This window comes from Sminthopsis crassicaudata, chromosome 6, assembly GCF_048593235.1.
Source record: "Sminthopsis crassicaudata isolate SCR6 chromosome 6, ASM4859323v1, whole genome shotgun sequence".
NCBI classification, from domain to species: Eukaryota; Metazoa; Chordata; class Mammalia; order Dasyuromorphia; family Dasyuridae; genus Sminthopsis; species Sminthopsis crassicaudata.
The window spans coordinates 152910276-152937368 of NC_133622.1; the positions used below are offsets into that span (position 1 = coordinate 152910276).

Consider the following 27093-nt stretch of genomic DNA (forward strand, 5'->3'; position numbering starts at 1 on the left):
AATAGCTTCATGGTGCCATTCTAGTCAATGATACAAAGTAGGAGGCATTATAGGAATCAAAAACTTCTAACAGTTGTCCTATAGATATTTTCGTAGCAACAATTAAAGGCCTTGAAATATTTAAGTCCGCACCCTGTCTTAACCTGGACAATATACTATAATAGCATAGTATTCCTTTAAGGCATAACAAATCTTTGTTTTCCTTTCTGTACCAATTTGTTTTTTATTAATAAACATTTTACTCAATTTGCTGGTTGAAAACATTAAGGACTAAAAAATGTTCAGTTTCAGCAGTACTGTAATGTTAAAAACTAGCTTTACACAAAAATACCTTTACTAATCAGCTTTATGCATTTTTCATTTCAACAAAAGTATACATTAAAAATACATTAAAGCAAACTGCTTGCAATTTTCAGAAAAAAAAATAAACAAATATATCTATAGTCATACCTAAAAATACCCTAAAATCACTATTGATGAGAAGTTTAATTTAATTTAAAACAACACTGAGATATTATCTCACACCTGTCATATTGGCTAATGAACAGAAAAATAAAATGACAAATTTTGGAAAAGATATGGGAAAATTAAAATATTCAACTGGTGAAACTGTATACTGATTCAGCCCATTCTGGAAATCAATTTGGAATTATGTCCAAAGGGCTATAAAACTATGCATATCCTTTGACTAAGAAATACTACTACTACTACTACTACTACTACTACGCCTGTAATCCAAAGAGATTTTTAAAAAAAAAAAAAAAAGGAGAAAAGATCTAACTATACAGAAATATTTGTAGCGACTCTTTTAGTAAGTGACAAAGAAATAACAAAAGAAATTGAAGGGATATCCACGAGTTGGAAAGTGGCTGAATAAGTTTGTTGTATAAGACTGATGGGATATTATGGTATTTTAAGAACTATGAGCTCAGGATGCTCTCAGAAAAACCTTGCAAGACTTACATGAACTGATACAAAGTAAATTGAGCAGAACCATGAAAACACAGTAACAGCAATATTATATGATGATCTACTATGAATAACTTAGCAATTCTCATCAATCTAACGATCCAAGACAACTGTAGGACTTAATGATGAAAGAGGTGATCTCCAGAGGGGAAAAAAAAAGATGGCCTCTTCTAGCAGTGTTTTTTAGCATCCAGGAACTTTGGAAGGACAGTATTTTCTAAAATAATGCCCCCCCAAAGCTACTGGACTCATCAAAGTTCACACTAATGATCCCCAAATCATAAAACTTATGTTGCTCTATAAACTTCTCAAAATGTGTCTACTGAATTTAGGTTTTTTTTTTTTTTTAATTTGCTTTTTAAAAAAGCAAACTGTCTTTACCCCCCCGCCCATGATAACAAAGATATTATATACTTATACTCTCTTCAACAGAATTTTCTATTATAAAACAGACTGCCTCAACAGGTTGGACAGCCCAATAAGCTGTTTATCCCAGCAAAGCAAGAACAAGAATTACTTAACTGTTCTGTTTATAGAATTATAAATCATATCCTTGTGCAGCTTCCAGGAGCAAAGATTTTTTGAAAGCTATGTTTAAGAATGACACCATATTGCCCCTCTACTTTTTATTGACTTTAGAATCAGAAGCTCTCCCAATGAAAAAGAGGTCATCTAATACATTGTTCTTCAGTCATTTTCAGTTGTGTTAAACGTTTCATGATCCTATTTGGGCCTTTCTTGGCAAAGATACTAGAGAGGTTTGCCATTTCCTTCTCCAGCTTATTTTACAGATGAGAAAACTGGGTTAAGTGATTAGCCAAGGGTCACACAACTAATGACTGTCTGACACTGGATCTGAACTCACCAAGATGCATCTTGCTCATTCTAAGGCAAGTACTCTATATCTACTGTGTCACTTAGCTCCTTCTCATCTAGTTCACCCCCTCCAATCACAAGAAAGTAGAAGAGATTTGCCTGAAGTAATAGGGGAATAAAGTACAAAAAAGGGATTTAAATGGAGTACTTTTAACTCTAGATGTAGTCCCCTCATTTAATATGTGACATGGCCAACAAAAAAACAAGAGGAAATTTCCTACTGGTTGATTTAACTTGAATTTTATAAGTACTATCATGCAATCAGTTGCCAAGAATTATTGGTTGAATATCTCATATCTCTCATAGGTATCATCCTCCTCTCCATTTACAAGACCACCACTTTAGGCCAGGCCTTCTATCTCCTAGACTATTAATTTCCCTCTCCATCTCTTTTTCCAATTTATCCTCCTGACTCAGCTTCTAGAGCAGTGGTCCTCAAACTCTTTAAATAGGGGGCCAGTTCACTGTCCCTCAGACTGTTGGAAGGCCGGATTATAGTAAAAACAAAAACTCACACTCTGTCTCCGCTCCCCAGCCCATTTGCCATAACCAACCTGGCAGGCTATATCTGGCCCCTGGGGAATAATTTGAGAACCCCTGTTCTAGAGTGACATTCCAGTTTTGGCTGAGTTATGGCCTGGCTCTAGTAACGTGCCATTGCATCTAGCATCAAATAAATTATTTCAAATACTTCTGAAAACAGTCAGATATACTTGAATAAAAAAACCATTAGTTACAGGGAGAATCAGGACAGCTAGATGGCACAATGAATAGAGCATGGGTTCTCAAGTCAGGAGAACCTGAGTTCAAATGGAGCTTTATACACTTAACACTTACTAGCTGTGTGATTCTGGGCAAGTCATCTAACCCCAATTGCCTCACTAAATGTCTGCTGAAAACAATTTCCAAACATCTTAGAAGATTATCATGACAGCTAGAAAACACTAGTAGCATCTGACACCTTATCAGGTGTCATAGCTTCTGAGTAAGAATGGACCTTTACTCCAATGGAAACTTTTACACTACTAACCCTTTACCAATTCAAGGGAACAATTATTTACAACGTTATGATACTGTCTCTCAGCTTACATTGACATTGAATATACAATTATCGTCTAACCACTGGCCATTGTGATACCTCATTTCTTCTCATAAAGCTACAAAGAATGAACTACTCATGACTGAAACTGACTGCCTCTTCTTTCTTGCTTCCATGTGTATCAGAACTAGGGCTGATCCTACATGAAATAAGTCCATATTCTCATCTTTTTATTTATTGGCTTATATTCGTCATTTACTTTTTGTGGACATACTACTTTCCTCAGTAACATAAGCTCATTGTTGCCAAGGTTGATTTGGGGGTTTTTTTGGTTTTTTTTTTTTTGGTTTTGTTTTTCAGGGGAGGGGAACACCCAACACTATATCAAATAATAGTATTTGCTTAATAAATAATCAGAATATTTATAGCATCATTTTCTATAATAGCAAAAAATCAACACAGAATCAAAATGGGTATTTATTAATTGGAAAATGCCTATAAAAATGGTGGGGGGATAGACTTTGATGGAACTGAACTGAAAGATATAACTGATAACAAAGAATTCAGAGATTCAAGATTGGGGGAAATGATGCTAAATGATACCAAGTAATCTTAAGGAGAACTAAGAAAATAACATACACAACAACAATATAAAAACAGAGATAAGGATTCTAAGGAAGAAACTGAAAGTTGTTTCATTGACAGTAAGCGCCCCTGAGAAGCAAAGGACCTTCTCTCCTCCTTTCCTTAAAGATGTGGGGGAGTATTGGTAAAGAAATGTTGCACAAAGATGTTAGAGATCATAAGGTAGGTTTATTTTGCGAAACTTTTTCTCTGTTACAAAAGAGAGTTCACTGTGTGAAAATGAATAATGTACAAAATAAAAATTTTAATTTAAAATTGATATGATAAAGATATGGCAGGACATTTTGCAGAATACCATCATTTTCAGAAACAGAAAAACTTAATTAATAGACTGGGATTACTAGTCATCACTGTTTTTACTTATTTTTTGCGCCCTGAAATATATGGGTAGATATAAATTAAGCTAAAAGGCTACACTTTACCAAAAAGTATATTTAAAAAAAAAAAAAAAAAAACTACACTTTAAAGAAAGTTGTAAAACAATAAATGTGGATTAAATCCTAGACTTTTATGAAAAAAAGGAAATAATTATTTCCCAACTTAATTTGAAACACTCATTAAATCTTTATTCACAATACTATCAAATAGGGTTTATCTCCAGTATAATAATTCTAAAATAATCTCTCCTGGAACTATAACATAAAAAACCAATAGTTCAAATACACAAACCTTAAAGGGATTCTCAAAGTAGTGCAGTAGGTAGGGCTAGACTTGAGAATGAGGAAAGTTGAATTTGAATCCTACTTCAGACACTTGTGAGCTAGCTGATCCTGATCAAGTCACTTAAGTTACAGGGATAAAAATGAGCCATCACATATAAAGTGCGTTACTATATAAATACTTACCATTTTTAACTAATAATAGAAGTATAGAATTTACATTCAGAAAAATTAAAGGAAATTTTCTTTCTCAATTCATTTACCGAATTCTAACAACTGGTGCAGAGGAAATCTCCTACATGATCCTGCCTTATATGAAAAATTGAGAAGCATCTATGTTATAAGCTATTATAGGGAAAAAAATTAGAGATATGAAAATCTTTGAATAGGTTTTTGATGTTAAAATACTAGTATATTATTTAATTCAATGTTTATTTGTATTATAAATAAATTAAGGGACTAGGTAAAATAGAATTAAGGGACAAAAACAGAATTAAGCATATAGAAAACTGAACTTGTGTAATAAGGGACTCTTAAAGGAAAGAAAATATTTTAATCAAGGTAACCATCACTCAACCACAAAGTCACAATTCAAATGCAAAGTCGTCTGTCTTCAAATCAGGTAATCTTTCCACTATTATAAGCAAGACATAGTAGAAATTCCACATAGAAGCTTATCATTTTACATTCTAATTCTTCTCTTTCCCCTCCCCCACAGTTTAGCTTTTTCCTTTCCAAAGGTGCTGGTATCAAATGGAGGATGTAGTTTTCCAGAGAATGGAAATCAAAGACAAGGTTTAAGGAACAGAATTTTCAGTGATTTAAATGCTAAATACTTCCCTACTTCAGTAAAAGCTAATTTGTAAATTAAGGTTAAAGATGAGGATTAGCCTCATCATGTTGATAATTACTACAATGTAATATCTTCTAGAAATGAACTATAAGTCTAAAATTTTCCTTTAAGAAAATTCTGTTTATCACAAAGATAGCAAGAACTTAATAAAATTAATATGGCATCTGACCCCCCCAAAAACCTGCTGAAATCTTAAAGAAAAGACAAAAGTTGGTTTGAATAAAAACTAGGACTGCTCCTTTAGAGCAAATAAAGAGTTGGGGATAATTAACTGTATATCTAAAAATCATCTAAAATTCACAGGTTTCTGAGAATCTTCTATCATTTTAATCCTTTCAAAACCAATTTGCTTTTCTATTTGGATTTTAATGTATTATTTATTAGATTTGAGGAAATTTTCTAATTATCCATTAATTTCTATATAAGATAGAAGTGAGTGAGACTCTCCCTTGCTTTTTCCTATTTCAAAATATTTTTCAAATGTCATCTAAAAACAGCTATGCTAAAAATCACTGGAAAACATGTTTACAAATAAACCAAAAAAATTACACATAAAACTGCCCCAAAAACAGAAGGATCATGGAAACTTAGGGCTAGAAGGAACTCCAGAACCACAACGCATTTGTTGCAAAAGTTCTGCACCCACAGCAAGAAGGTGGGGGTGTGAATCCCCAGTTCTACTATTTATTTTTCTCGCTAAGAGAAGACTCATAGGAAAGTCACTTCCCCTTCATCAATTCAATTCTATAAAAAGAGAGAAATAAAATACATGGACCTTCCAGCTATAAATTCTACAAAACATCTAAACTTTTTAAATCTGTTTTTCCACTCTATATTTTTCTGAGGACATCAAGGTGAAGAGACAGAGATACTTACACAGCCAACTTGAGCCACTACAAGAAAAGGCAAATTTCTTGTCAGTCACTGATACTAAAACCTTTTTTCTCCTTCGGTCAATTCAAACTGATTAAAAAAAAAAAAAAAATCTTTTGGTCACATGTATTTGTCTCACTATGTAATTTAAAACCCTTCACTGGTTTCTTACAACATTATACCTCAGTTTTGCTCTCAAATACTCAATCCTTTCTTTCCTGAGGAGGGGGTAGTTTGTACTGGGGAGAAGGGTAGGGAAGGAAAGACAGTATATATATTTTTTCCATCCTGCTTTGCTTGCCACACACCTTGACAGAGATATGTTGCTTTGATTACATCATTTTCTCTGATCAAAACCCAAACTTAGCCTGAGATTCAAGACCTTCCATTCTTAGGCTATAATTATACTCCAGCTAGTCCTCTACATGGAACTGGCCATCAAGTCAACATTTTTCTACTGTTTTCTTACATACTAGCAGTTAGCTGTAAAATATTGGTAATACATTGCTTAAGTCATAAGTCTATAGTAAGCATCAGCTGAGATGGAGGAAAGGATGGAAGAAATGCCAAGAGGATAAGGAAGGTGGAAAAAAGTAAAGCTTTAGAGTAATGTTTCAAAACTGCTTGATTAAGGATTGTTTTAAGTAGGATAGTGAAGGTCTTTACAGAATCACTTGTGTATCTTTTCAACACTTCCCTTTCTGGATCTTAAACAAGTTAGAACCAGCTCAAGCCTTGGGGGGAGGGGGGGAAGAACTGGTTTTGCAGATATAAAATAATTAGAGTGGATGATCATCTCAGTAGAAATCTGAAAGTAGATTCACAATATATCTAGGAAGTCTGAATGTAAAGAGAGAGAGAGAGAGAGAGAAAATTTAGTTCCATCCAATTCTTACAGTGCAACAAGAAAATTGGATTTACACACATGTTGTATCTAGGTTATACTGTAACACACGTAAAATGTATGGGATTGCCTGTCATCTAGGGGAGGGAGTAAAGGGAGGGAGGGGAAAATTTGGAAAAATGAATACAAGGGATAATGTTATATAAAAAAAAATTACTCGTGCAAAAAAAAAAATTTTTTTTAGTTCCAAACATCAAGTAAAATAAGCCTTTTATAATGACAAAGAATTGGAAACAAAGTAGAGGCCCAGAGCCTGGGAATGTATAAAAAATTTTTGGTACTTGGAATCTCACTGTGCTCTAAGAAATGAAGGTGATGAACACAGAAATATGGATAGAACTAAATAAACTGATGCAAAATGAAGCTAAGAAAACAACACACTCAACTTTTATATGGCACAGCTTTCTGAGAGGCAAGTGGATATGGAAAAAATGTGGGTTATAAAGAGTAAGCAAAATTCTAAGAAAAGGCCTATTCTTTCCCCAATTGTCCCTTCCAGGTACCTCTTAATATGCACTGCAATATAATAATTCGTTACTTCAATACCCAAGATGTTTCTGATAACCTAAATTTTGCCTCAACCATAGAGAGTCCAAGGGTATAAACTAGCGATAATAAAATAAATAAATAAATGAATAAATAAATGAAGATTGAGACAAAAAGCCAAACCTCTGCCTAAATTTTTCTAAGTAGAGGTTTAGAGTGATTGCGATTGTACTCTTTAATTTTTCACCTAAAATAAACTGCTTATAAAGAAAAGAACCTTGTAAGCCTGAGGGACCATTAGACTGTCCTAGGCTCAAAAAGAGGTCATTATTGTTAACAATGTATATAATACATGTATGAAGAAAGCTCATAAAAATGTCCTGTAGTTCAGTCCATGGATATATCTATTGTTCTGGGTTGGATTAACTCAAGACACTTCCCCCATATTTTAGGACATATATACTGGACACCAAGATGAAAGGGGAAGGATATTGAACAAACATAGACAGTGAGGACCCTTAGCTCAACTTTGTTGATTTGTACTCAGAAGACCAGGAAGCAAGAAAGCCAAGTAAGTCCCATCAATGTTCTCAACAACCTTTAAAGCAAACTTAGCCTCACTAGTATGTTAGGGTATTGTGTTATAGCCTGGAGTGGCTCTAAAAGCTACACTCTCAGTTCAGATTCAATGTTGGGGAAAAAAACAAGGCGCTCATGAGTCACTGAACATTTAACAAAGAGGGGTTTACTTTGCCCAAGCACTCTGGAACCAGCCCCACTCATCTCCATGTAAAGTTGTCTAGTGAGTCATCAGGCAGCCTCTGGACTACTGCACCCACTAAGTCTGAAAGGGGCACAGTTCACCCAGTGTGGATTTTTTATTGGCCACAAGCCAGAAGGCTATCAAAAAAGCTGAGGTCAATCAGGTTTCACGGGGAAGGAAAGCTTCCCCAGGACAGCCACTAGGGAATTGTGCTCACCCCTAGACCATCCCAGCCACTGAAGAAGTTTTGTGTTGAGATGTGGGGAGGAAGCTGAGTCAAAGTAAGGGAAATTGCTTCAGGAAACCTACTGTTCTACCACATGGGAGGTGGTTTTCAGCTATTGTTTCTACTTTGTATGGCTCCCCAAAACAGATTTTAGTGAATTGTCCTAAATCCAATCCCTTCGCAGTAATCTTTCATTCATCTAGACTGCACAATTATGGAAATCTAACCTCTTAAATAGTTTTAAATTTAAAATAAAAAATATGGAAACTACTTCTCTATACAGTCATCTCAAAGTTCCCGTTCACATTGCAGCACTATAAATGATATTACATTAACAATTACATGAGTGCATTTTAAAGTTTAAAGAAAAGTACTATGTATATTTGTTACAACCTAGATTTTGCAGGGTTATAAGAAAATATTGGAAATAATTAAGACCTTAGAAAAATTAAAACTGAAAGGCTTATAATTCAAGTTCAGGTCTTATGCAATAAAATGCATATAAGTCAAATACAATGAAATTTAAACTGCACTACAACCAATTTTAAAATTGGAATAATTGTCATTTAGAAAACAGACTTTGCTTTGACATTTCTAATGGGAAAACAAATTTATCAGTACACTCTTAATATGCACATGAAAGAAATGAGGGGGATTCTATGGAGGGATATAATTATGTCTTTTGATGTACCGATTTTAATTTTTAAAAACTGAAATCCTGAGTAACTGTAAAAATGGCCAAAATAGAAAAGAATGATTTCTAAAGTATTTGTTGTGGTTCAGTTGTAATAGTTATATCACTCTTTGTGACCCCTTTGGGGGTTTTCTTGGCAAAAATATGGAATGATTTGCCATTTCCCTCTCCAAGACATTTTCCAGGACAAGGATTAAGTGATTTGCTCAGGGTCACAGAGCTAGTAAGTGTCTAAGAATACATTTGAATTTGTCTTCCTGACTCCAGGATCAATGCTCTAATCACTGAGTCACTTAGCTGCCAGGAGAAATAGCTGGTACTTCAGAGTATACAAAATATAAAGAGAAATGTAAACAATAATGAGTTTGTATAGATAGACTGTATTAAAGCTCATTGAAATTAAAATATCCTGATTGATATGCTACATAGAAATAGAGAGGATCTTAATTTTAATATTTCCTAAACTTTTTTTGTTTTTTACATCTTCACTTCCATTCATTTCCATTGTCTAAATGTGCTTTATCATGACAGTTAAAGAGGACAATTTAGCAAAGCTAAACAGCACATTAACCTAGTCTAAAAGTATATGCAATGTTTCATACAGTTCATGATCTATCTGTTTTTCCTCTATAAGCTTAAGAATTATGATTATATACAACAAAACTACATTTTATGGAAGGGCACAAAGAGCGTAAAGAACATAGGAAAGATAAATGTGAACACCTGATAACTAGGTTCATAGAAGAGTAAGGGAAAAATGAGCATCAAAATGATTTCTTCTTTTATTCTATCCACACTTCCCCTTTAAAAGGAAAACAAGAAAAAATTAGTCCTATCATTGGTCAATTTAAAAATATTTCAAAATATGTTTTTATAGATTCGGTGTTTCTCTAGATGATCAATCCCTACAAAGAGAAAGATTACTAATGTTGTGAAATTTCTATCCACTGTAATTTCTCAACCTTTTATCTCTTTGACTGTGTGCATGGCTGCCTTGAGACTAGGACCACATGGGTTTGCCCAAGTCAACATGACCCAAAAGGAGAGAACAGGAACAATGCCTTTCTTAAATCTCTCCCTCCTAAAGGTACTTTGCAGGGTAAAAGGAGGAAAGCAATAGCATTTCAGTATCTAGACTTCTAGCCAAAGAGGGAAGTTTTGTGAGTAGTGTTAGCCAAAAGGGTGAGGGGGGAGAAGTGTTCCCCAAAGTTATTTTAATGAATTTTATGGTCCATAAATAAAGTTTTACAGTGCTCCAATCCCAAGCCTGACTCAAGACAACAGCATAATTAGGTGCATTGGAATGCAATGTCTTGGTGGGTTAATTTTTGGCCTGAAATAGGGAAAAACCTTTGAAGAAAAAAAATCTCAAGTGATCTAGTGCACTTCATATATTGACTCCTTAAAAGCAAACTGTAATAAAATTCTGCTCTTATCACTGATCCATTGAGTACAGATAGTCTAAGTCTTATGATTCTTATTTTAAAGATAAGGAAAATGAAAATCAACACAGGAGGTTATAATAGGCCATAGAGTAGAAAAAGGACTATGTAAAAAAAAGCATTATGTAAAGCTTATTCTTAATGTGAGGATTTAAAAAATTAACTGATTAAAACTATTTGTAAACACTATAAAATTTCTTGGATTTAATTTTTTTTGCATTAAATTTGGGTAATTTTGTGTGTATGATTTTTTAAAAACTTCCCAAAAAAGCTTTTCTCCTATATCAGGACAATTTCTTTACAGATATGCCAGACTATTTGTAAATGTACATTCTAAACTGTTAACTCGATAACTGAAGATCATAAAAGGATTTCCTTTTTCTCTTCTCTTCCCTTTCCCCAATCAAGTCAAGTATGTACCTAAATCAACAAATTGCTCAGTCTGTAGCAGACAAGAAAACTTTTTGATTGAAGTTATAATAAAACAAAACAGGAAAATGATTCTTTTTACACACAAGCTTCCAGAAATATTCCCAGTAAAAAATCATACATACCCTCTATTCCATTGGAGAATATATGTTCTTACAAAGAGGAAAAAAATCTGCTTGCAAAATGAGAAAATCAACCATGTTACATCCATAAACCATGTGTCATCTAGCAGTCTGATTACCACAAAAAATATGAGAAAAAAATGAAATTTAATTATAGGGTAGAGGGCAGTTCAGCAATTTTGCCTTACATTTGAATTTGCAGCTTTGTTTTTGAAAAGACAAATAATTTCCTGTAAACAAAGTTCCAAGAATTGAAAAGTTGCAAAACCCACATTCCAGAGATCAGTTCCTTAATTTTATTATGGGGAACTAACATTTGCTGTAACTCAAATATTCAATTCCCTGTGATGCTGAACTTTGATTTTATTATTTCACATTCAATAACAATACAACTTTGCAGTAAAATAATGATGATACTACTACAAACCATCATTTTACAAGATCTGAAAACATTCCACTAAATTATACACAATTTACAAATAATCAATCACTTGAAGAAAAAAAAAACAACTGTGAGAAATCGATAAAACTATAGGCAATATTATTAACTTGGTTTTATTTTCAAGCATCTTGTGGTTAATTAGATAATGTTCTAATCAAGAAAAACTAAGTAAAATTAGTCTTTTGGGGGGGGGAATTTGAGTATTTGTCCTTTAAATTAGAAACAGAACATAGCTTCTAGAAGATAATATGTATTTCTCTAGATTCTAGATCATTAACTAGAACAAAACACATTACAAATTTTAAAACTACTATGTTTTCATATTTTGTGCCATAGAACCATCAACTTCATTCAGAAAAATCTAAATATTCTAGATATTAGTCTTTTATACACATAGCCCTTAATTCATGAAACTTGAAATGATCAATTACAACTATTCTAGATTGTCCTCTTAGGATCCTTAAGTCTAAGAACTGAAAGCTAGAGCTCCCATATTTTTCCCAGTTGCATAACTAAATAATACCATCGTATTTCTAATATAATAAAGGACTTTCTAACTGTGGCTGTGGGGAAAGAAAAGGAGACATTCTAAGAGTTCTGGAGAAGGCAGACACTGACCTGATTCCTTGACCAAAATGTTCATCTAAATAAAAAAGTATAGTACTCTAATAAGTTGTGAGTCAGTATTTTGGTAGGGGAAGTTTCTATCCATGAGTCATAGCAACGGTTCCTACAAAGTAAAATGAAAGAAAAATAAAAGCTTAAGTGATAGCATTCTATTCCTAAGAAAGACACTATCTTCTAGGCAGTTCCTCTAACTGGAAAAACTGTTTAAAGTCCAATATAATACTCCTGAAGGAAGTATTGGGAGATTCTAAAAATACCTGTCTGAAACTTTTTTCTCCCTTTTACTTGGGAAATTTTGTTCTTGGGTGAGCCAACATTAGATATTCCTACTAAGGAAGCAGGGATCATTTTGGAGGTAGGAAAAGAAAGTAAAAACGGAAAGGAATTCGACAAACACACCCAAATCAGAAACAGAAGAAATAGTTAATTAACTAATTAACTCAATTAACTTGGGAGGGGGAAATCTACATTAAAAAAAAAATTTTCCCTGTAGGGGCAGCTAGGTGGCGCAGTAGATAGAGTACCAGGCCTGAAGTCCGGAGGACCCGAGTTCAAATATGCTCTCAGACACAACTCTTCCCAGCTGTGTGACCCTGGGCAAGTCACCCCCAATTACCCCTCAATCAAAAGAAAAAAAAAATTCACTGTAGACAATATAGACCGATAAATGCAAGGGAAGAACACTAATAAAATGAAAATGAATAAATTTTAATTAATAAACAAGTACTATGAATTAGAAAATGACAATATCAGGAGGAAAAAAAACTTAACATTTATCCTGAGATCACTTTTTATTTATAAAAAGTTGGTTTTTTTTTAAAGTTTAACACCAAATGACTATTTTGAGAAGGGAATTTTTAAGGTGCTGGATAGGAGTACTTTTAGGGAAGGAAAAAGCATGGGGGAAAAAATGATAAATCAGTCATCAAAATAACAATACAACTAAAAATTTATCAGCTTTAATCCCTAATTGTAACTGTCCTATTAGTATAATTATTAAGGTCAGAAAATATAATTCAGAAAACTGAAGTAACCTGCCATCCAGTAAACAAACCAGAAAAAGTCAAAACTCTAGCCCCTCAATTCCTACTCCTAAAATCCAAACCTTAAATAAAACTGAAACTAAGAGATTTCAGTGATACATGGCAATCATAAAATCTTTCATTTTATTTTGGTTGAAATTTCGGGAGATTATAGGATCATAGATTGAGATGAAAGAGGTCAGGAAGACCAGAACAGTCAAGCACCCGGGAACATGTGGCCAACGAATACAAGGGAAATAGATTAAAATGTAAATGGGAAGTATTTCATAACATTAACATTCCATCTTAAAACTAAGTCAACCTGAGGTCCACAAAGATTTTTCTGTGGGGATTTGTGGTCCCATTTTTATTTGAATTTGATACTATTGATGTATTCTAAGCCCACCATTTTATGGATAAATGAGGCTCAGAAAAATTAAAGGTTTCCAAAGTTACAAAAGAGTTTAGGAATCAATGCAAGGTCTTAGGACTAAAAATCGAATGCCCTTTTCAATGTATATTCTGTCTAAACTAAACTAAACTAACCATCCTTTGCAAAAATTAAAATGCAATCAGCTAACTAGATTAATTGGGATAAATTACCTATGTAAATATTTTAGTTTACTTCTGGTTATTTCATTTTTATATGGTTAGCTAATAAAATTTCTATATATTAGGAAGTAGAAGCTCCTAGCTTTCAATTTTAGGCCTGATGTGAGATTTAGAGGTTACCAACCCTTAAACAATTGTTGTTTTTTCTTTATTTCTTTTTTAATCAACTTGAATTAAGAAATTCAAATCCCCGGGACTCAATTTATCCAATCTTTCAGCTCATCGAACATTGTTGCTACTACCAATGTAAAGCATCAGGATCCATTCTGGGAATCTAAAGAGAAGTTAAGTCCTGGTCCTCAAGCAGCCTACATTCTTCAATGGGTGTCAAGTAGATAGAAAAAGCATACAAAGGTAAATAAAATTAAAGGAGACTTGGGGTGGAAAGGAGAGGAGAAAAAGAAAGAAAGGAGAGGCTTTGGTAATCTCCAACAGTTTTCTACTTCACAAAACTACCTTTCTGAAAGTCATTTTCAACAACATCCTCCCAAATGTGTGTTTGAATATAAAATATTCCCATCACCTTGTATCCAAATGCATGTGAAATAACAGATATTTGCTGCTTTTAACTTGTTCTTTTCTCTATATACAAATGTTTCCTGGATAGAAAATAAGTTTCTTGAAGGTAAGGCCTTTCATTTTTATTTTTTTGTGTCCAGTATGTAGGAAATTGTCTAGCCTCTTATCAAATGTTTATTAAATTGAAATTAATTCAGGTTTTGTATTTATTCTTCCAAGCACCGAAGAGATGAGAACCCAACAATTCTTGTTTTTATTGTTATAGTCACTGAGAAATAAAAGATTATCTTGCTTTAATCACAGAAAATTATGCACTTCAAATCAAGTAAAGAGAAAGCACAGGCTTTCCTTGACCTCAATGATGAAAATACCCTTCAATCCAAAATGAACATAAAATTAAGATTAAAAAAAAAAAAACACATCTTAAATTCCAGCAGCCAATGACTACAGAATTGGTGATCTTTAGAAATGGGGTAGATAGCAGTCTTTGCTGTCACTTGCATTACCGGTACTTAAAACCCCATAAAAAGCTAATAAAAAAATTACTCATAATTAAGTGAAAGAAACCAAACCATTAGGAAGTCTTAATCCTACCCTCAAGTTACAATTAACCAAAAGATCTCTCAGTAATATGGAAATAAACAGAAAAATTGCAAATGGTGCTCATCTATATCAAAATGTTATGTAAATTATTATGCTGCAAAACCACTTGCTTGTTCATTACTTCCTTAATCCCTTCATTTTCAACATTATTCTTCCACATTATTCACACATCAGTAGCTAGAATTTTCTTAATCTCATAGATATCCTAAGATAAAATAGAAGAACCCATGACTTATAGAATATTGGTATGCTTTTGGTGAATGGAAAACTTTCTTCCATATTCAAGTTCTGGAACTTAATATCTTAGGACCAATTCTGCTGAATATGATTTTAGTGTTTTTAAAGTTATCAATAAACTACAGCTTAATTCTGGAAAGCCATTACCAGGGGGAAACCTGTGACCTTTTTGAAGAATTATCTTAGCTTAAAAGCAGTAAACCTGAAAAACTATTTTAGGTACAATGCAGGATGGAACAGAACCTATCTCCTCACCCACTTAGGCCCCAGATGTAATTCTCTTAAATAAGAAAACTTGATTAAAAAGAGCTGCCAAAAGCAGAGATGGGTACCAAAAGACGAGTTTTGGGTTAAAAAAAAAAAAAAAAAAAAAAAAAAAAAAAAGAGTCCACAAAAAAATCAAATCAATGATTTTCTAATACAAACTCTTTCTTGTAGATTGGGTTGGCTCTCCAATAGAGAAGGGGGAGGGGAGACAGACTAGAACAAAGCATTCACATTTCCCAGTAATATTCACCAACAGCATTCCCTACAGAGTTGACCCAGTCCAAAGTATGCTCATCACCCAGAAAACAAATGTGTCATACGTTAAGACCCTCACCCTTTGACTTTTTCTAACAATCTGAAAACACAAAAAAAGCTTCACTGGTTTTCTCTAAAAGAAAATGTGACAGTTATGTTATTTCTATGAGAAAACACTAACCTTCCCAGTTTCAAAGCTAAAGCCAACTGTAACTATAACCAAGACAACCAAATAATAACTTAATACAACCAAAACTTGTATTAAGTTTTCAAAAATTGTTTTAATGTAATTGGACAACAAGACCATTCTGCAAATTTCATTTGCAGAAGAAAAAGCACAGAAAAGTTGAAAAAAATTTCTTAAAGTTTAAAATAGTGCATATCGTGCCTTATCTGACTCTGATTTGAAAATCTAATCATTTAAATGAATGGAAAATGAATCACATATGTAATAATAAAAAAAAAAAAAAAACAAATCCAGAAAACAAAAAACCCATACATAATGAAAAACCACTAAAAACAAACTATTCCTATTTTCTTTATTTCATCTACTCACCTGTGTAAATAAAGCAAAAAAAGTTCTTTACTTTTAGATCTGAGAGAAACAAGGTAATTTAACCTCAACTAGGCTCTCTGGAGATACAAAGTAATACAATGTGTGATTTGGCCTCTTCCTACACACAACATGATCTAATTAATTATGAAGTTGAGTGATATATAACTCAAAATTTACTATTAGGCCCAGTGAGTGGCATTTTCTAGGACAGTCCTGAAAATACAAAGTTAAAAGTCTTTTCTGACCCGGGTGGTTTGTAGTTTAGTCATTTTCAATGGAGTCCTGCTCTGTGTGACCCAATTTCAAGTTGTTTGTTTTTACTTTTTATTTTTTTTTTTTTGGGGGGGGGATATTGAAATGGTTTACTCTTTCCTTCCCTAGCTCATTCTAACAGATGAGAAAATGAGGCAAACATTGAGATACCGGCACGTCCCCAACCTCCAGGATCATATAGCTAATAAGCTTTTGATGCTGACTTTGAATTCGGGTCTTCTGATTCCAGGCTCAATGCTCTATCCACTGTGCCACCTAGCTATTCCCACATCCGTGCTAACAAGAATCCAATTTAATCTATCTTCAGAGTCTACCACCAGAAAAAATTAAGCCAAGTTTTCTCATACTTTATCCTGTAAGACAGAAAAAAAGAAAAAAGATCTGATCCATAAATCCCTAGACATCATAAAACTTAGAACAGAAAGGATTAGAAATCATCTAGTTGAAAGCTCCCTCCCATTTGACATGAAGAAAGTGAGGGTTTAAGTGACCTGTCACAGGTCACACATATCAGTGGTATAGATTAATTTGAATCTAGATTCTCTGCCTCCAAATCCATATTTCTGCACCAATCTCACAACCAAGGATAAAGGATAAATACAAATGAAAGATGAGTAAGAAAGAGTGGAAAATATTGTGTTTGGTACCTAGTGGCCTGAATCTAATACTAACTTAAATGTAGTATTATTAGTTATGGGGTTTGTTTGAAGTTCAAAAACGATCTGAAATCATTCTTCACCTTCCTTTTCTCGGTGTATAAGTTAGAAAATGTCTTCCTCCCCTAGGACAGGCAAAACTAGGTCTGTGTGCAAGGAAGGTAAATTCCTCACCTAAGAAATCTGTTCATTATTGAAAAATTGCCCATGCATGTTTTATAAATAAAAAGCTATAATAACATTAAAAAAAAAGAAAAGAAATCCGTTCATCACAAGCAATCCTACCACCTTGGTGGTTCTAGATTCAAGGTAATGAATCTATAATGAGAGGCAATCTACAAGACCTGGGAGCCGTTCTGAATCTTTTCTGGAAACCCTAAATTACAGCTAAGGAATTCTAGCAAGAATGGAGAAGAAAAAATATACAGCTTCCACTTCTCAGACTACTAGATTAAAAAGTCAAAATTAGTAGGGAAATTAGTAAATTGGCCCAAATCCAAGTTTCTAGTGGTTTTATTAATATCCATGAAAGGTAGCAGTGGGCAGAATCCATAGGTGGAGCTAAGAAGATGTTAGTTCAGTTCAGACCTCTGACACATACTGGCCACATGACCCTGGGTTAGGAACTCAAAGAGTTCTTGCTAACTCTCTCTAAGGCTATAGAGATTGCAGAGAAAGTGCTAATCTGCATCGAAGTTGAGTATTGGGGATTACTTGTACTAATGAAAATTCTAGCACTCGTACCTATTTTTTATCATCATATACTGTATATACGTTTAGTCTACAGACTACACCAAAGGACGGCAAACTTCAACGTCAGATCGGTTTCTTTTTACTTTTTCAGAAATGGAGTTTAGGAATGAAAGTTTGCCCAGCTTTCTAATATTCAAGAAGTTAAAAGCAAAAGTCTACTTTGCAAATTTGAAGTTTATCCGGAAATATCACTCAGAATTAAGTTAAAACAGAACAGTTTGAATTTCAAGGTAATTAATTACTTTCTTTTATCAACCAGACAACAACAAACCAGGTCCAGTGACAACAACAGTAGTTAATAATTCTCTCCCCCCCTTTCCAATTCGAAGTCCATCTCCAGCCTTAGCCAACTCAGGAGTTTCGTCCACCACCATGTGATAGAAAATTATACATTTCATTAACAAAATCCTGATTAACACCTGGCAAGGTACCAAACACCTTATCAAAAAACGATCTCTATTTTATCTTAACCGTATTTAATTCACCTAAAAAAATCAACACACACAAAAAGATACCGAAAGCAAGTACAAAAAAACCCCTGACCAACCATTTAGAAAAAGATAATCACATAATTTTATTCCAAATAATTCCCATTCTTTAAAAAAAAAAATAAAATAAAAATCAATCTTTATTTTTCATTCAAATCAATAAATTATTTCCTTCCTTACATACATACATGCATACTAGGTAGAGGAACTATAAAATAAACAAACTACTTTAAAGCCTGGAGGTAAAAAAATAAAGATAATTCATGAGAAACGATTAGAAAGCAATAGCAAAGCTACTTACTGTTTTTCTTTCCCTGCCCTTTTAACAAAAAACTTCCCATCCCTTAGGGCCTAGTTTAAAAAAAAAAAAAAAAAAAAAAAGTTTTTCCCCGTGCTTTCCTTACCTTGACGGGGAGGCCATAATTAAGTTCATAAAGCAAAAAGTCTGCAGTCCATCAGCCCTCTCATCTGGCTGACCCTCCAGTCAAAATCTCCTTCAGCATTTGTAGAGGGTGAGTCAGTGGGTGTCTGCTTCCTATCTCCCTTACGAGCGGCACTCTCTTTAAAAAAAAAAAAAAAAAAAAAAAGTCACTTTTCTACCTGTTCCCAGAGACTCCAGTTTCCTATACTAAGCCTCTAGTTCAGTTTGGGATTACATGAATTCAGATAGACATCCGGGCATTCTGAATTTCAGCAAGTTCGCCCCACTTTCCTAGGCACAGGGAGTTCGTTTTTAAACTACGGAATTGAAAACATTTAATATCAAACAGGGGAAAAAAATTGTAAAGGAAAGGGGAAAAAATGCAACTAAGGAAAATCACTGGCCAACACCTAAAAGCAAAAAACAAACTTTAAAAAGGGAGGAAGGGAAGAAATCATTCCTTGGGCAATAAAAAGTTGCTGGATTGCGTAGATTAAAAAAAAACAAAACCCCTTCCAAGAAGGTTCTTGTGGTACAGTCCACCTCCTTAATTGGGCATGTTAGGCTATTAAGGCAAGAAAAAGAGGAGGATTGGATAGAAAAAAAAATACAAGCCAGGGTGACCAGCCTATCAAGGAGGAAGTGCTGAAGTGCAGGGGCTGAAGACTTGCCAGGGACCCGCCTACAAACTGGTCCCTGGCCAGATTCCTAACAAAGTACAAACTGGCATCCCTGGAACACAGAGTTCTCAGTTGCTGCTCCCCAAGCACTCACGATGCAGCATGAACACTTAGGAAAATGGAGACTAGAAATAACTCATTGAGAGGAAATCTTCGGAAGGCAATTATGACTTGCACAATAAGAAAATGTGGGAGTCAAATGCATTTCCTTTACATTTTGTTTTGTGCAATTTGACATTTATTTTGTGCTTTTTCAAAACAACGCAAGTCCCTGAACCTCAAAGTGCACGGGAGATAATGAAATACAAATATCCTTGTTTGTATTACAGTTAAGTGCCTCTTCATATTTGTATTTACTAATAAATGAGCTAAGAGTGACTGTTGCTAAATGTTGCAATACCATATGATCCATCGACCCAAATATGTCATGTAGTTTATAAAATTTCTCTTATCATCTCTCTCAAAGGATACTATTTCCCTCTCTAGGCTCTAGTTTAAATGCAATTAAGATGTTCAACAATCACTACATTCGAGGGAAGCTTTGGGTAAATTAATGACTAGAAAAACCAAGAAAGTTCAAGTCAGCCTCTGGTACATACCTTAGGGTGAACCTAGACAAATCATAACTTCTAAACCCCTCAAATTTGCATTGCTCAGGGATAGTTCCTTATCCTAATAAGACTACAGGTCTGGATGAAAAAAATATTGTTTAATATCTTGAGAGTACAAAGTCATATTATGTGTAATTGTAAGATTATTCCATACAGCATTTTCTGAAATTGACACATTACTATATAATTCATAAACATGGCCCTTGAGAATATGTACATTAACTCTCTAGGTGATCTCATTGATCATAACTCTACAGATGACTCTTAGCATTTTACATAAATATTCAGAATATGAAGTCCAATTTCTCACCATCAACTTCCAGTTAAACAACTTCTGGATTTCCCAAAAGCATGTCCAAAATGTACTATTTTGAAGGAAGTTATTAAAAAAAAAAAAAAAAAGGGCATCTCTTTTCCTGAACTCCCCATTTCTCTTCTTAACTCTACCATCCTTTCAATCACCCAGGTTCTGAATCAGTGTCATCCCTGACTCACGCATTTAGTATAAAAACTATAATCCTAGTGAGCATTTATGTGGTGTTTTAGAACTTTCACAGCACTTTACATGTTTTACTTCATTTAATCTTCATAATAACATTGAGAGATAGGTATAATTATATATATTTCACAAGGCATAAAATTGAGATTAGGGCTTAAAGACTTCTCCAAGGTCACACAGTTTGTTTTTGTTTTTTTAATGTCTGAGGCAATATTCAACCTCATGTCTTCACTTCAAATCCTGGATTCGCGCTGGATTACTGTGCACTGCACCATTTAGTTGCTCTCCACCCTGTTTCTAGATGTTGCTTCTTTCTCCACAATATTCCTCAAGTACATTCTCTTTCTCTTCACTTACTCAACCACCACCCAAATCCAGAACTTCATCATTTCTCTTCTGCCCTATTATATAACTGCCTCCTAAATTGATTTCTCTGCCCTTTTTGTTTGCTGATCATTGTGCACTCAATGTAGCCTCTGAGAACTATGGACTGATTCTCTGTGCTGCTTGTGCTAATTTTGACAACAATTAGTGCCCAAAAAAACACAGGTCCTCCATTAGCCAGCACCACACCATCCATATGTGGAACCATTAGTTACAGCAAATGGAGAAGTTTTGAATGCTGTAGATAGGTTCATTTATTTACCTTGGCAGTATCCTTTCCAGGGATGTACATATTGATAATGAGGTTGACACACACACATTGTCAGAACTAGCTCAGTGTTAGGGAGGTTTCCAAAGGAGTGTGAGAAAGGAGAATTTAGACTGACTTCCAAACTAAAGGTCTACAGAGTCACTGTGCTGGCTTCTTTGTCGATGCCTGTGAAACCTGGATAGTACACCAGCACCATGCCAAGAAACTGAAAATGCTTCCATCTGAATTGTCTTAGGAAGATTCTGATCACCTGGCAGGATATACCAGACAGTGAGGTCCTTTCTCAAATTAAACTGCCAAGCATTCACACTCTACTGTGTAAAACTCCCTTGGGCTGGCTACTGCGTTTAAATAAATGTACCCTTGCCAAGAAAGTTATTTCATTAAGAACTCATACAGGGTGGTCAGAAAAAGCAATACAAGGACACTCTCAAGGTCCTTCTTAAGATGTTTAGATTGCTTGCATGATAGGTTAGACACTGGCACAGGACTGCCAGAGCATGAAGTCATCAGAGAAGGTGTTGTGCTCTATAGGCAAAGCAGAATTGAAATAATTCAGAAAAAAAAAAATGCAAGAATATTCCACCCCAAATATTCATGGGGACTATTCGGGTCTGAACTGTGGCAGAGCATTCCAAGCTCATATTGGTCCCATCAGCCACAGTTGGACACATTATAACTTGACTCTAACATAGAGATGCAATATCATTTTGGTCCTCTGAGATTGAAGGACAGCAATCCATTAGTTTTTGTCAATTCACTCTCCACAACCTGCCAAATTGATATTCCAAGACCTCAGGATAGGCATGGCATTACACTCTCATATTCAATAAATTACTTTCTCCAGGATAAAATAAAAAATCTGTTTCACAATTTGATCTTTTCTGGTTCAAAAGTGATTTACAAACTTCTTTCACATTTTTCATGACACATATTATCTTCCAAATAAAATGATCCTACTTATTATGCTCTCATAAAGGACAGGACAGGCAATAATCATATATAGTAAGTACTGGAGAAATATTCATTTGGTAAAAGTCCTAGGGAAGAAAAACAAAAAACAAAAAACAAAAACAAAAAAAAAAACAGTGCCTGCCCTCAAGAAGCTCAGATTCAAATGGGAGAGAAAACACAAAAAACCCAACCTACAATGCAAATACAAAACAGATGGAAAGCAATAGAAAACTGAACTGCCCTAAGAGCTAGCCAAGCCAGATTAAAAACCTTTTGCAGAAGATGAGAATTGAGCTGAGTCTTTAAAGAAGTGAGGAAAATGATGAGCCCTAATTAAGAAGAGAAAGAATTCCAGGCATGAGGGACAGAGAAAAAAGATAGATTGTCCCATGGGAAAAAGAAAAGTTTAAGGCAGTAGAGCAGTCCTGGAGAGGAGTAAGCATTAAATGACAAAAGAGGTTATATTTCAGCCTGAAGGTAAGAAAGAGGCCAGAGCCACTGGAATTTGACACAGATGGAAAATCACTTTGGCAGCTACATGAAGGCTGGATTGTAGTGGGGGAAAGACTAGAGGCAGGGAAACTGGCTTCAGGAGTGGTGATTACAGACATGGAAAGAAGACTTTATATGTGTGTGTGTATATTGTGAACATATATAAATATACACATATATATACATACAAGCATACACACATATTTATATTAACACACACACAAAGAAAATCTTGAGAGGTAGAAGTGTCAAGATTTGGTAAAGGAACAGATACAGGCAGAGTGAGTAAGAGTGAAGAATTAAGGAGAAAATCCTTCAACCTGAGATGTCACAAAGGAAGCTGGTGATACAGAATTACAAGACAGGAGATGCTCCTTCTTTCTTGAAAATTCACTATTCCTCACTTTTAGTGTAGTTCTTGCATACACTGAAGCTTCATCTCAAGTTACAAACCCTATAGTAAAAATTATTCAAGTAGCAGTTAGATGGACCAGTAGATAGAGCACCTGCTCTGGAATCAGGAGGACCTGAATTCGAATCCAGCTAACAGTGTTAGCTGTAAGACTTTAACCCCAATTGCCTTAAAAAAAAGGAAAGAATCCAAGATTATGAGCCTAATAATATGACATGATTTAAGGTTTTTACTATAAATCTAACACACACACAAATGGCCTCTGATACTCATTTATCAATTTTATTGATAGCTTTTGTTTTTTCATTATGAACATATTCTAGCCTTTTACCCTAGAAGGTATTCCTTACAATTTCCTACCTGGCTATACTCCTCTGGACTTCTACATCATGGCCCCAGGAACCTCTTTATCCTGCAAGATCACATCAGCCTTGGAACTCACACCCTAGTAGAATCCTTTGCCTCTGGATTTCGTCTTATTGAATGGCATGAACTCTCAAAGTCTCCTTTTTAAGGAGGGTACCCAAATCAGTAATCTCTTCATGTCCTAGACAACTGTACTCTTTGGATTTTACCATCATGCCTGTCCCAGGTATTTTCCCCTTCTAACCACCCTCTTCCCTTTTCAGCTTCCTTTTCTCTACTGTTTTCCCTCTTTGCAGGATGCTGGCAGAAAAAACAACAAAAAAACCCTGGAAAGTCTTTCATAAACTCGAGCAAAGTGAAATGTAGTGTATATAAAGTAATAGCAATGTTCTGGGATGACCAGCTGTAAATGACTTTGTACTGCTGAGAATAGTAATCACCCACAACTACTTATGATATAAAATCCTATCTATACCCAGAGAAGGAACTGATTGTGTTTGTTAAAAAATTTGTTAAAAAAAAGTATCATCTCTTTCTCTCTCTTTAATTTAAATTTTCTTGAGGCTTTTTATTTTCATTAGGATGGGATATCTGTTTTCTTTCACAACTTGATTTTTATGGATTTCTATATATAACTTTATATGTGGCTTCTTAATTGTGGGAGGATTAAAAAAAGAGAACATAGAACTCAAAAATTTTAAAAACATGTAAAAAAATTTTAGTTTTGAATTTAACTGAGAAAAATATTTAGTAAATAAAAAATAAAATTGTAAGTTCTTTGAAGGAAGGGACTATCTTTTTTTTTTTTTTTTTTTTTTTTTTTTTTTTTTTTTTAAATTTGGATCCCTAATTCTTAACACAGTGCCTGGCACAAAGAAGATGCTTAAATGTTTATTGCCTGAAAGAATTGTTTTGCAAAACTATACAACATATAAAAAAATCTGACGTTATGTTCTGCGATCCAATCATAGGTTGTACATTTTTTCTCTCTCTCTCTCTTTTACACACACACACACACACACACACACACACACATCCTCTTCCTCTACCTTCCTCTCTGGGACCAAGCTTGGTAATTACCAACTACAAGTCTGGGTTGTTGACAAATGAGATAACATTCATAAAGTGTATTCTGAACCTTAACACACTGATATGAATGTTCACTGTCATTAGGATTATTGTTAGAATTACAGTTAGAGATTAAACTTGCCAGTTTCATTGATATATGAAGCTCTTACCAATGCAAATTAAAATCGTTGCATTTATGAACCGTCAAAACAGAACTGTCAAATGTAATGCTGGGAGCAAAAAGCAATCCACAAGATTCCAAAATGTGGCCCAAATCAGTTTAAAATGTAACTGGGAAACATTTAGCAAAATCAATGTAAGTAGAATAAGACGTGGATAACTTTACTTTTTAAAATTAAATCTATATGTAGTTCATGGGGGTTATTAGCAGGTACTGTTTCTGAATTTTCCATCTCTAGCCTACAGAATTAAAAGAGGTAAAGTATCACAGTGTCCCACATACAGTATATATCAAGAGATCCAATTCCACTTGAACTCAACTCTTCTTGAGTCTAAGGACAGCTTACTCTCTATTCACCACTATAACAAAATGCTTTTCATATATAGTAATTGTCATTATAAATGATTTGGAAAATTCTATATGGTTTTGAGTCTCCAATTGTTCTGATAGATGTTTCTTCTTTGAGCAATGTTTTTTGATCTTATGTTACTTGAACATATGTTATATCATATCCTTGGAGATATTTTATAAAAATATTTTTTCCAAATTTTTTCTCTGTTTATCCTGGTCACAATTTTTGAAAATACAAAACTATTTAAATCTAATGTGACTAAATTTATCTACTTCATCTTTTTTCATTGTCTCTTTCCCTTGTTGAGTTAAAGATCTGCCCTCACGGTCACAATCACAGTATCTGATCTAATTCTCTTCTTGTTTTTTAGGGGACGGGGGCATAATAATATATATATATATTCGGTAACATCCGTTTTCAGTGCATTACAGATATAAGGAGATCCAATAATAACTTGAGAACACCAATATTTGAGCATTTGCACTTAAAAACAAAAAATTTGATGAATTAGAAAAACCAAAAAGTATAAAAAGATAATCACAACCTATTGTTCATAGAATTGTATAATAACAAAACTAATAACGCAAATGAAATAGAGGAATACCTTCAAAAATATAAAATGTCCCAATTAAAAGTATAAACATAATAACAATGTAAAAGGAAAGAACAGGCACACACCATTTAACAAAATTATAAAATTATTGGAATGTAACTCCAATAAAGAAATATAAGACAGCCCCTTTGTGGAAAAGGGAGGCCCACAGGTATTAGTTACACAGTACTTTTTCAATCTATTTGCTGTGTTGATTTTTTTTTTCCACTTTAAAAAACAGTACTACTGCTTTTAAAGGGATGGTTTTTAGAACAGGCAGGAAAGATACTGTGGATGACTATGATATTATAAAAAACAGATGACTTTAATAAAAACTTATTTTTAAAAAATACCAAAGCTAACATAAGATAAAACCAAATTCTAAACCCAATCTCAGAAAAGGCTACAAAAGTAGTTGTAAAACAATTACCAAAGAAAATAAAATTCCTGGTCCCAAGGGATTCACAGGAGAACTCTTATCAAACTTTTAAAGGAGAATATTACTACTACACAGATTATTTTCAAAAATTAAGAAAACACTCTGCCAAAATCCTTTTATGAGATAAATGCCTAAATCAGAGAAAGATAAAAACAACAAATTGCACACTAATGTCCTTAATAACTATCAAATTAATTTTAAATAAAATCTTGTCAAAGAGACAATACTTCCAAAGGAATCACTTATTTATGACCAAATTGGATTTATGCCAAAGATACAAACATGATTTACCACTGGGGAAACAAGAAACATAATTAACTATGTAAAAACCTAGGATATACAAAACTACAAGATTATTTCAGGAGTCTTTGACAAAATACAACAAACATTCATGCTTAAATAATCATACAAAGTGCAGACATAGAAGGATCTTTAAAAAAATGTCACTAACAAAAAGAAAAAACATTCAATAAGGTTATACTAGAACATTTTTCAATAAATATGGAAGTAAAGCAAGAATACCCTTTCTCCCGAATATAACTAGATGCAGCTCTGGAAATGCTAGCAATAGTAATTAGGTAAGAGAAATCAAAAACATAAGTAAAGAAGAATTACAATTATCCAGATTCATTGATAATGGTTTCTTGGAAAATCTTAGAGAATCAGCAAAGAAACTTAGAATATGTTAGAGCTGTGGAGTCAGATTGGAATAGAAAGGGGCCTCTAATCCATAGATAAGGATGTCTATGACCTATATACTTAGTTTTAGGATGCTTATTTTCTACATTTTATTGTGTTTTAATTCGTTTTTAAAATACATCCCAATTACAATTTAATTTGGTTTGGGCTGTACTCATGAAGTGCATTGAATTCTGTTGGCAGAGATTTTGGCATTTCTATTCTAAAGAATAATAAAACATTATTATTAATTCATACAATAAGTTCAAGAAAAGATGCAGACAACAGAATATACCCTTATATCCTCAACATCAATTGTATTTATATAAAATAACAAAAACCAAAAGGCAAGAAAAGAAAGTCCCATTCCAAATAACTACAAAATACTTAAAAGGGTATCTTG

At 33.8% G+C, this 27093-nt stretch overlaps 1 protein-coding gene across 4 annotated transcripts in view; it reads right to left on the minus strand.

Moving 5' to 3' along the window:
- The window catches only part of AFF1 (ALF transcription elongation factor 1), a 177339-nt gene that overhangs the window by 105294 nt on the left and 44952 nt on the right, over positions 1 to 27093 (minus strand). For 2 of the 4 annotated variants that reach the window (XM_074274924.1, XM_074274923.1), the window contains exon 1: positions 18695 to 18884. The exons of the other annotated variants lie outside the window; for them this stretch is intronic. Coding sequence is in view for 1 of the 2 variants with exons in the window: in XM_074274923.1 (XP_074131024.1) it covers positions 18695 to 18723 (29 nt within the window). In the remaining variant the exon portion in view is untranslated. Of the gene's footprint in view, positions 1 to 18694; positions 18885 to 27093 lie in introns of those variants that run through there. 4 annotated transcript variants of the gene reach the window in all.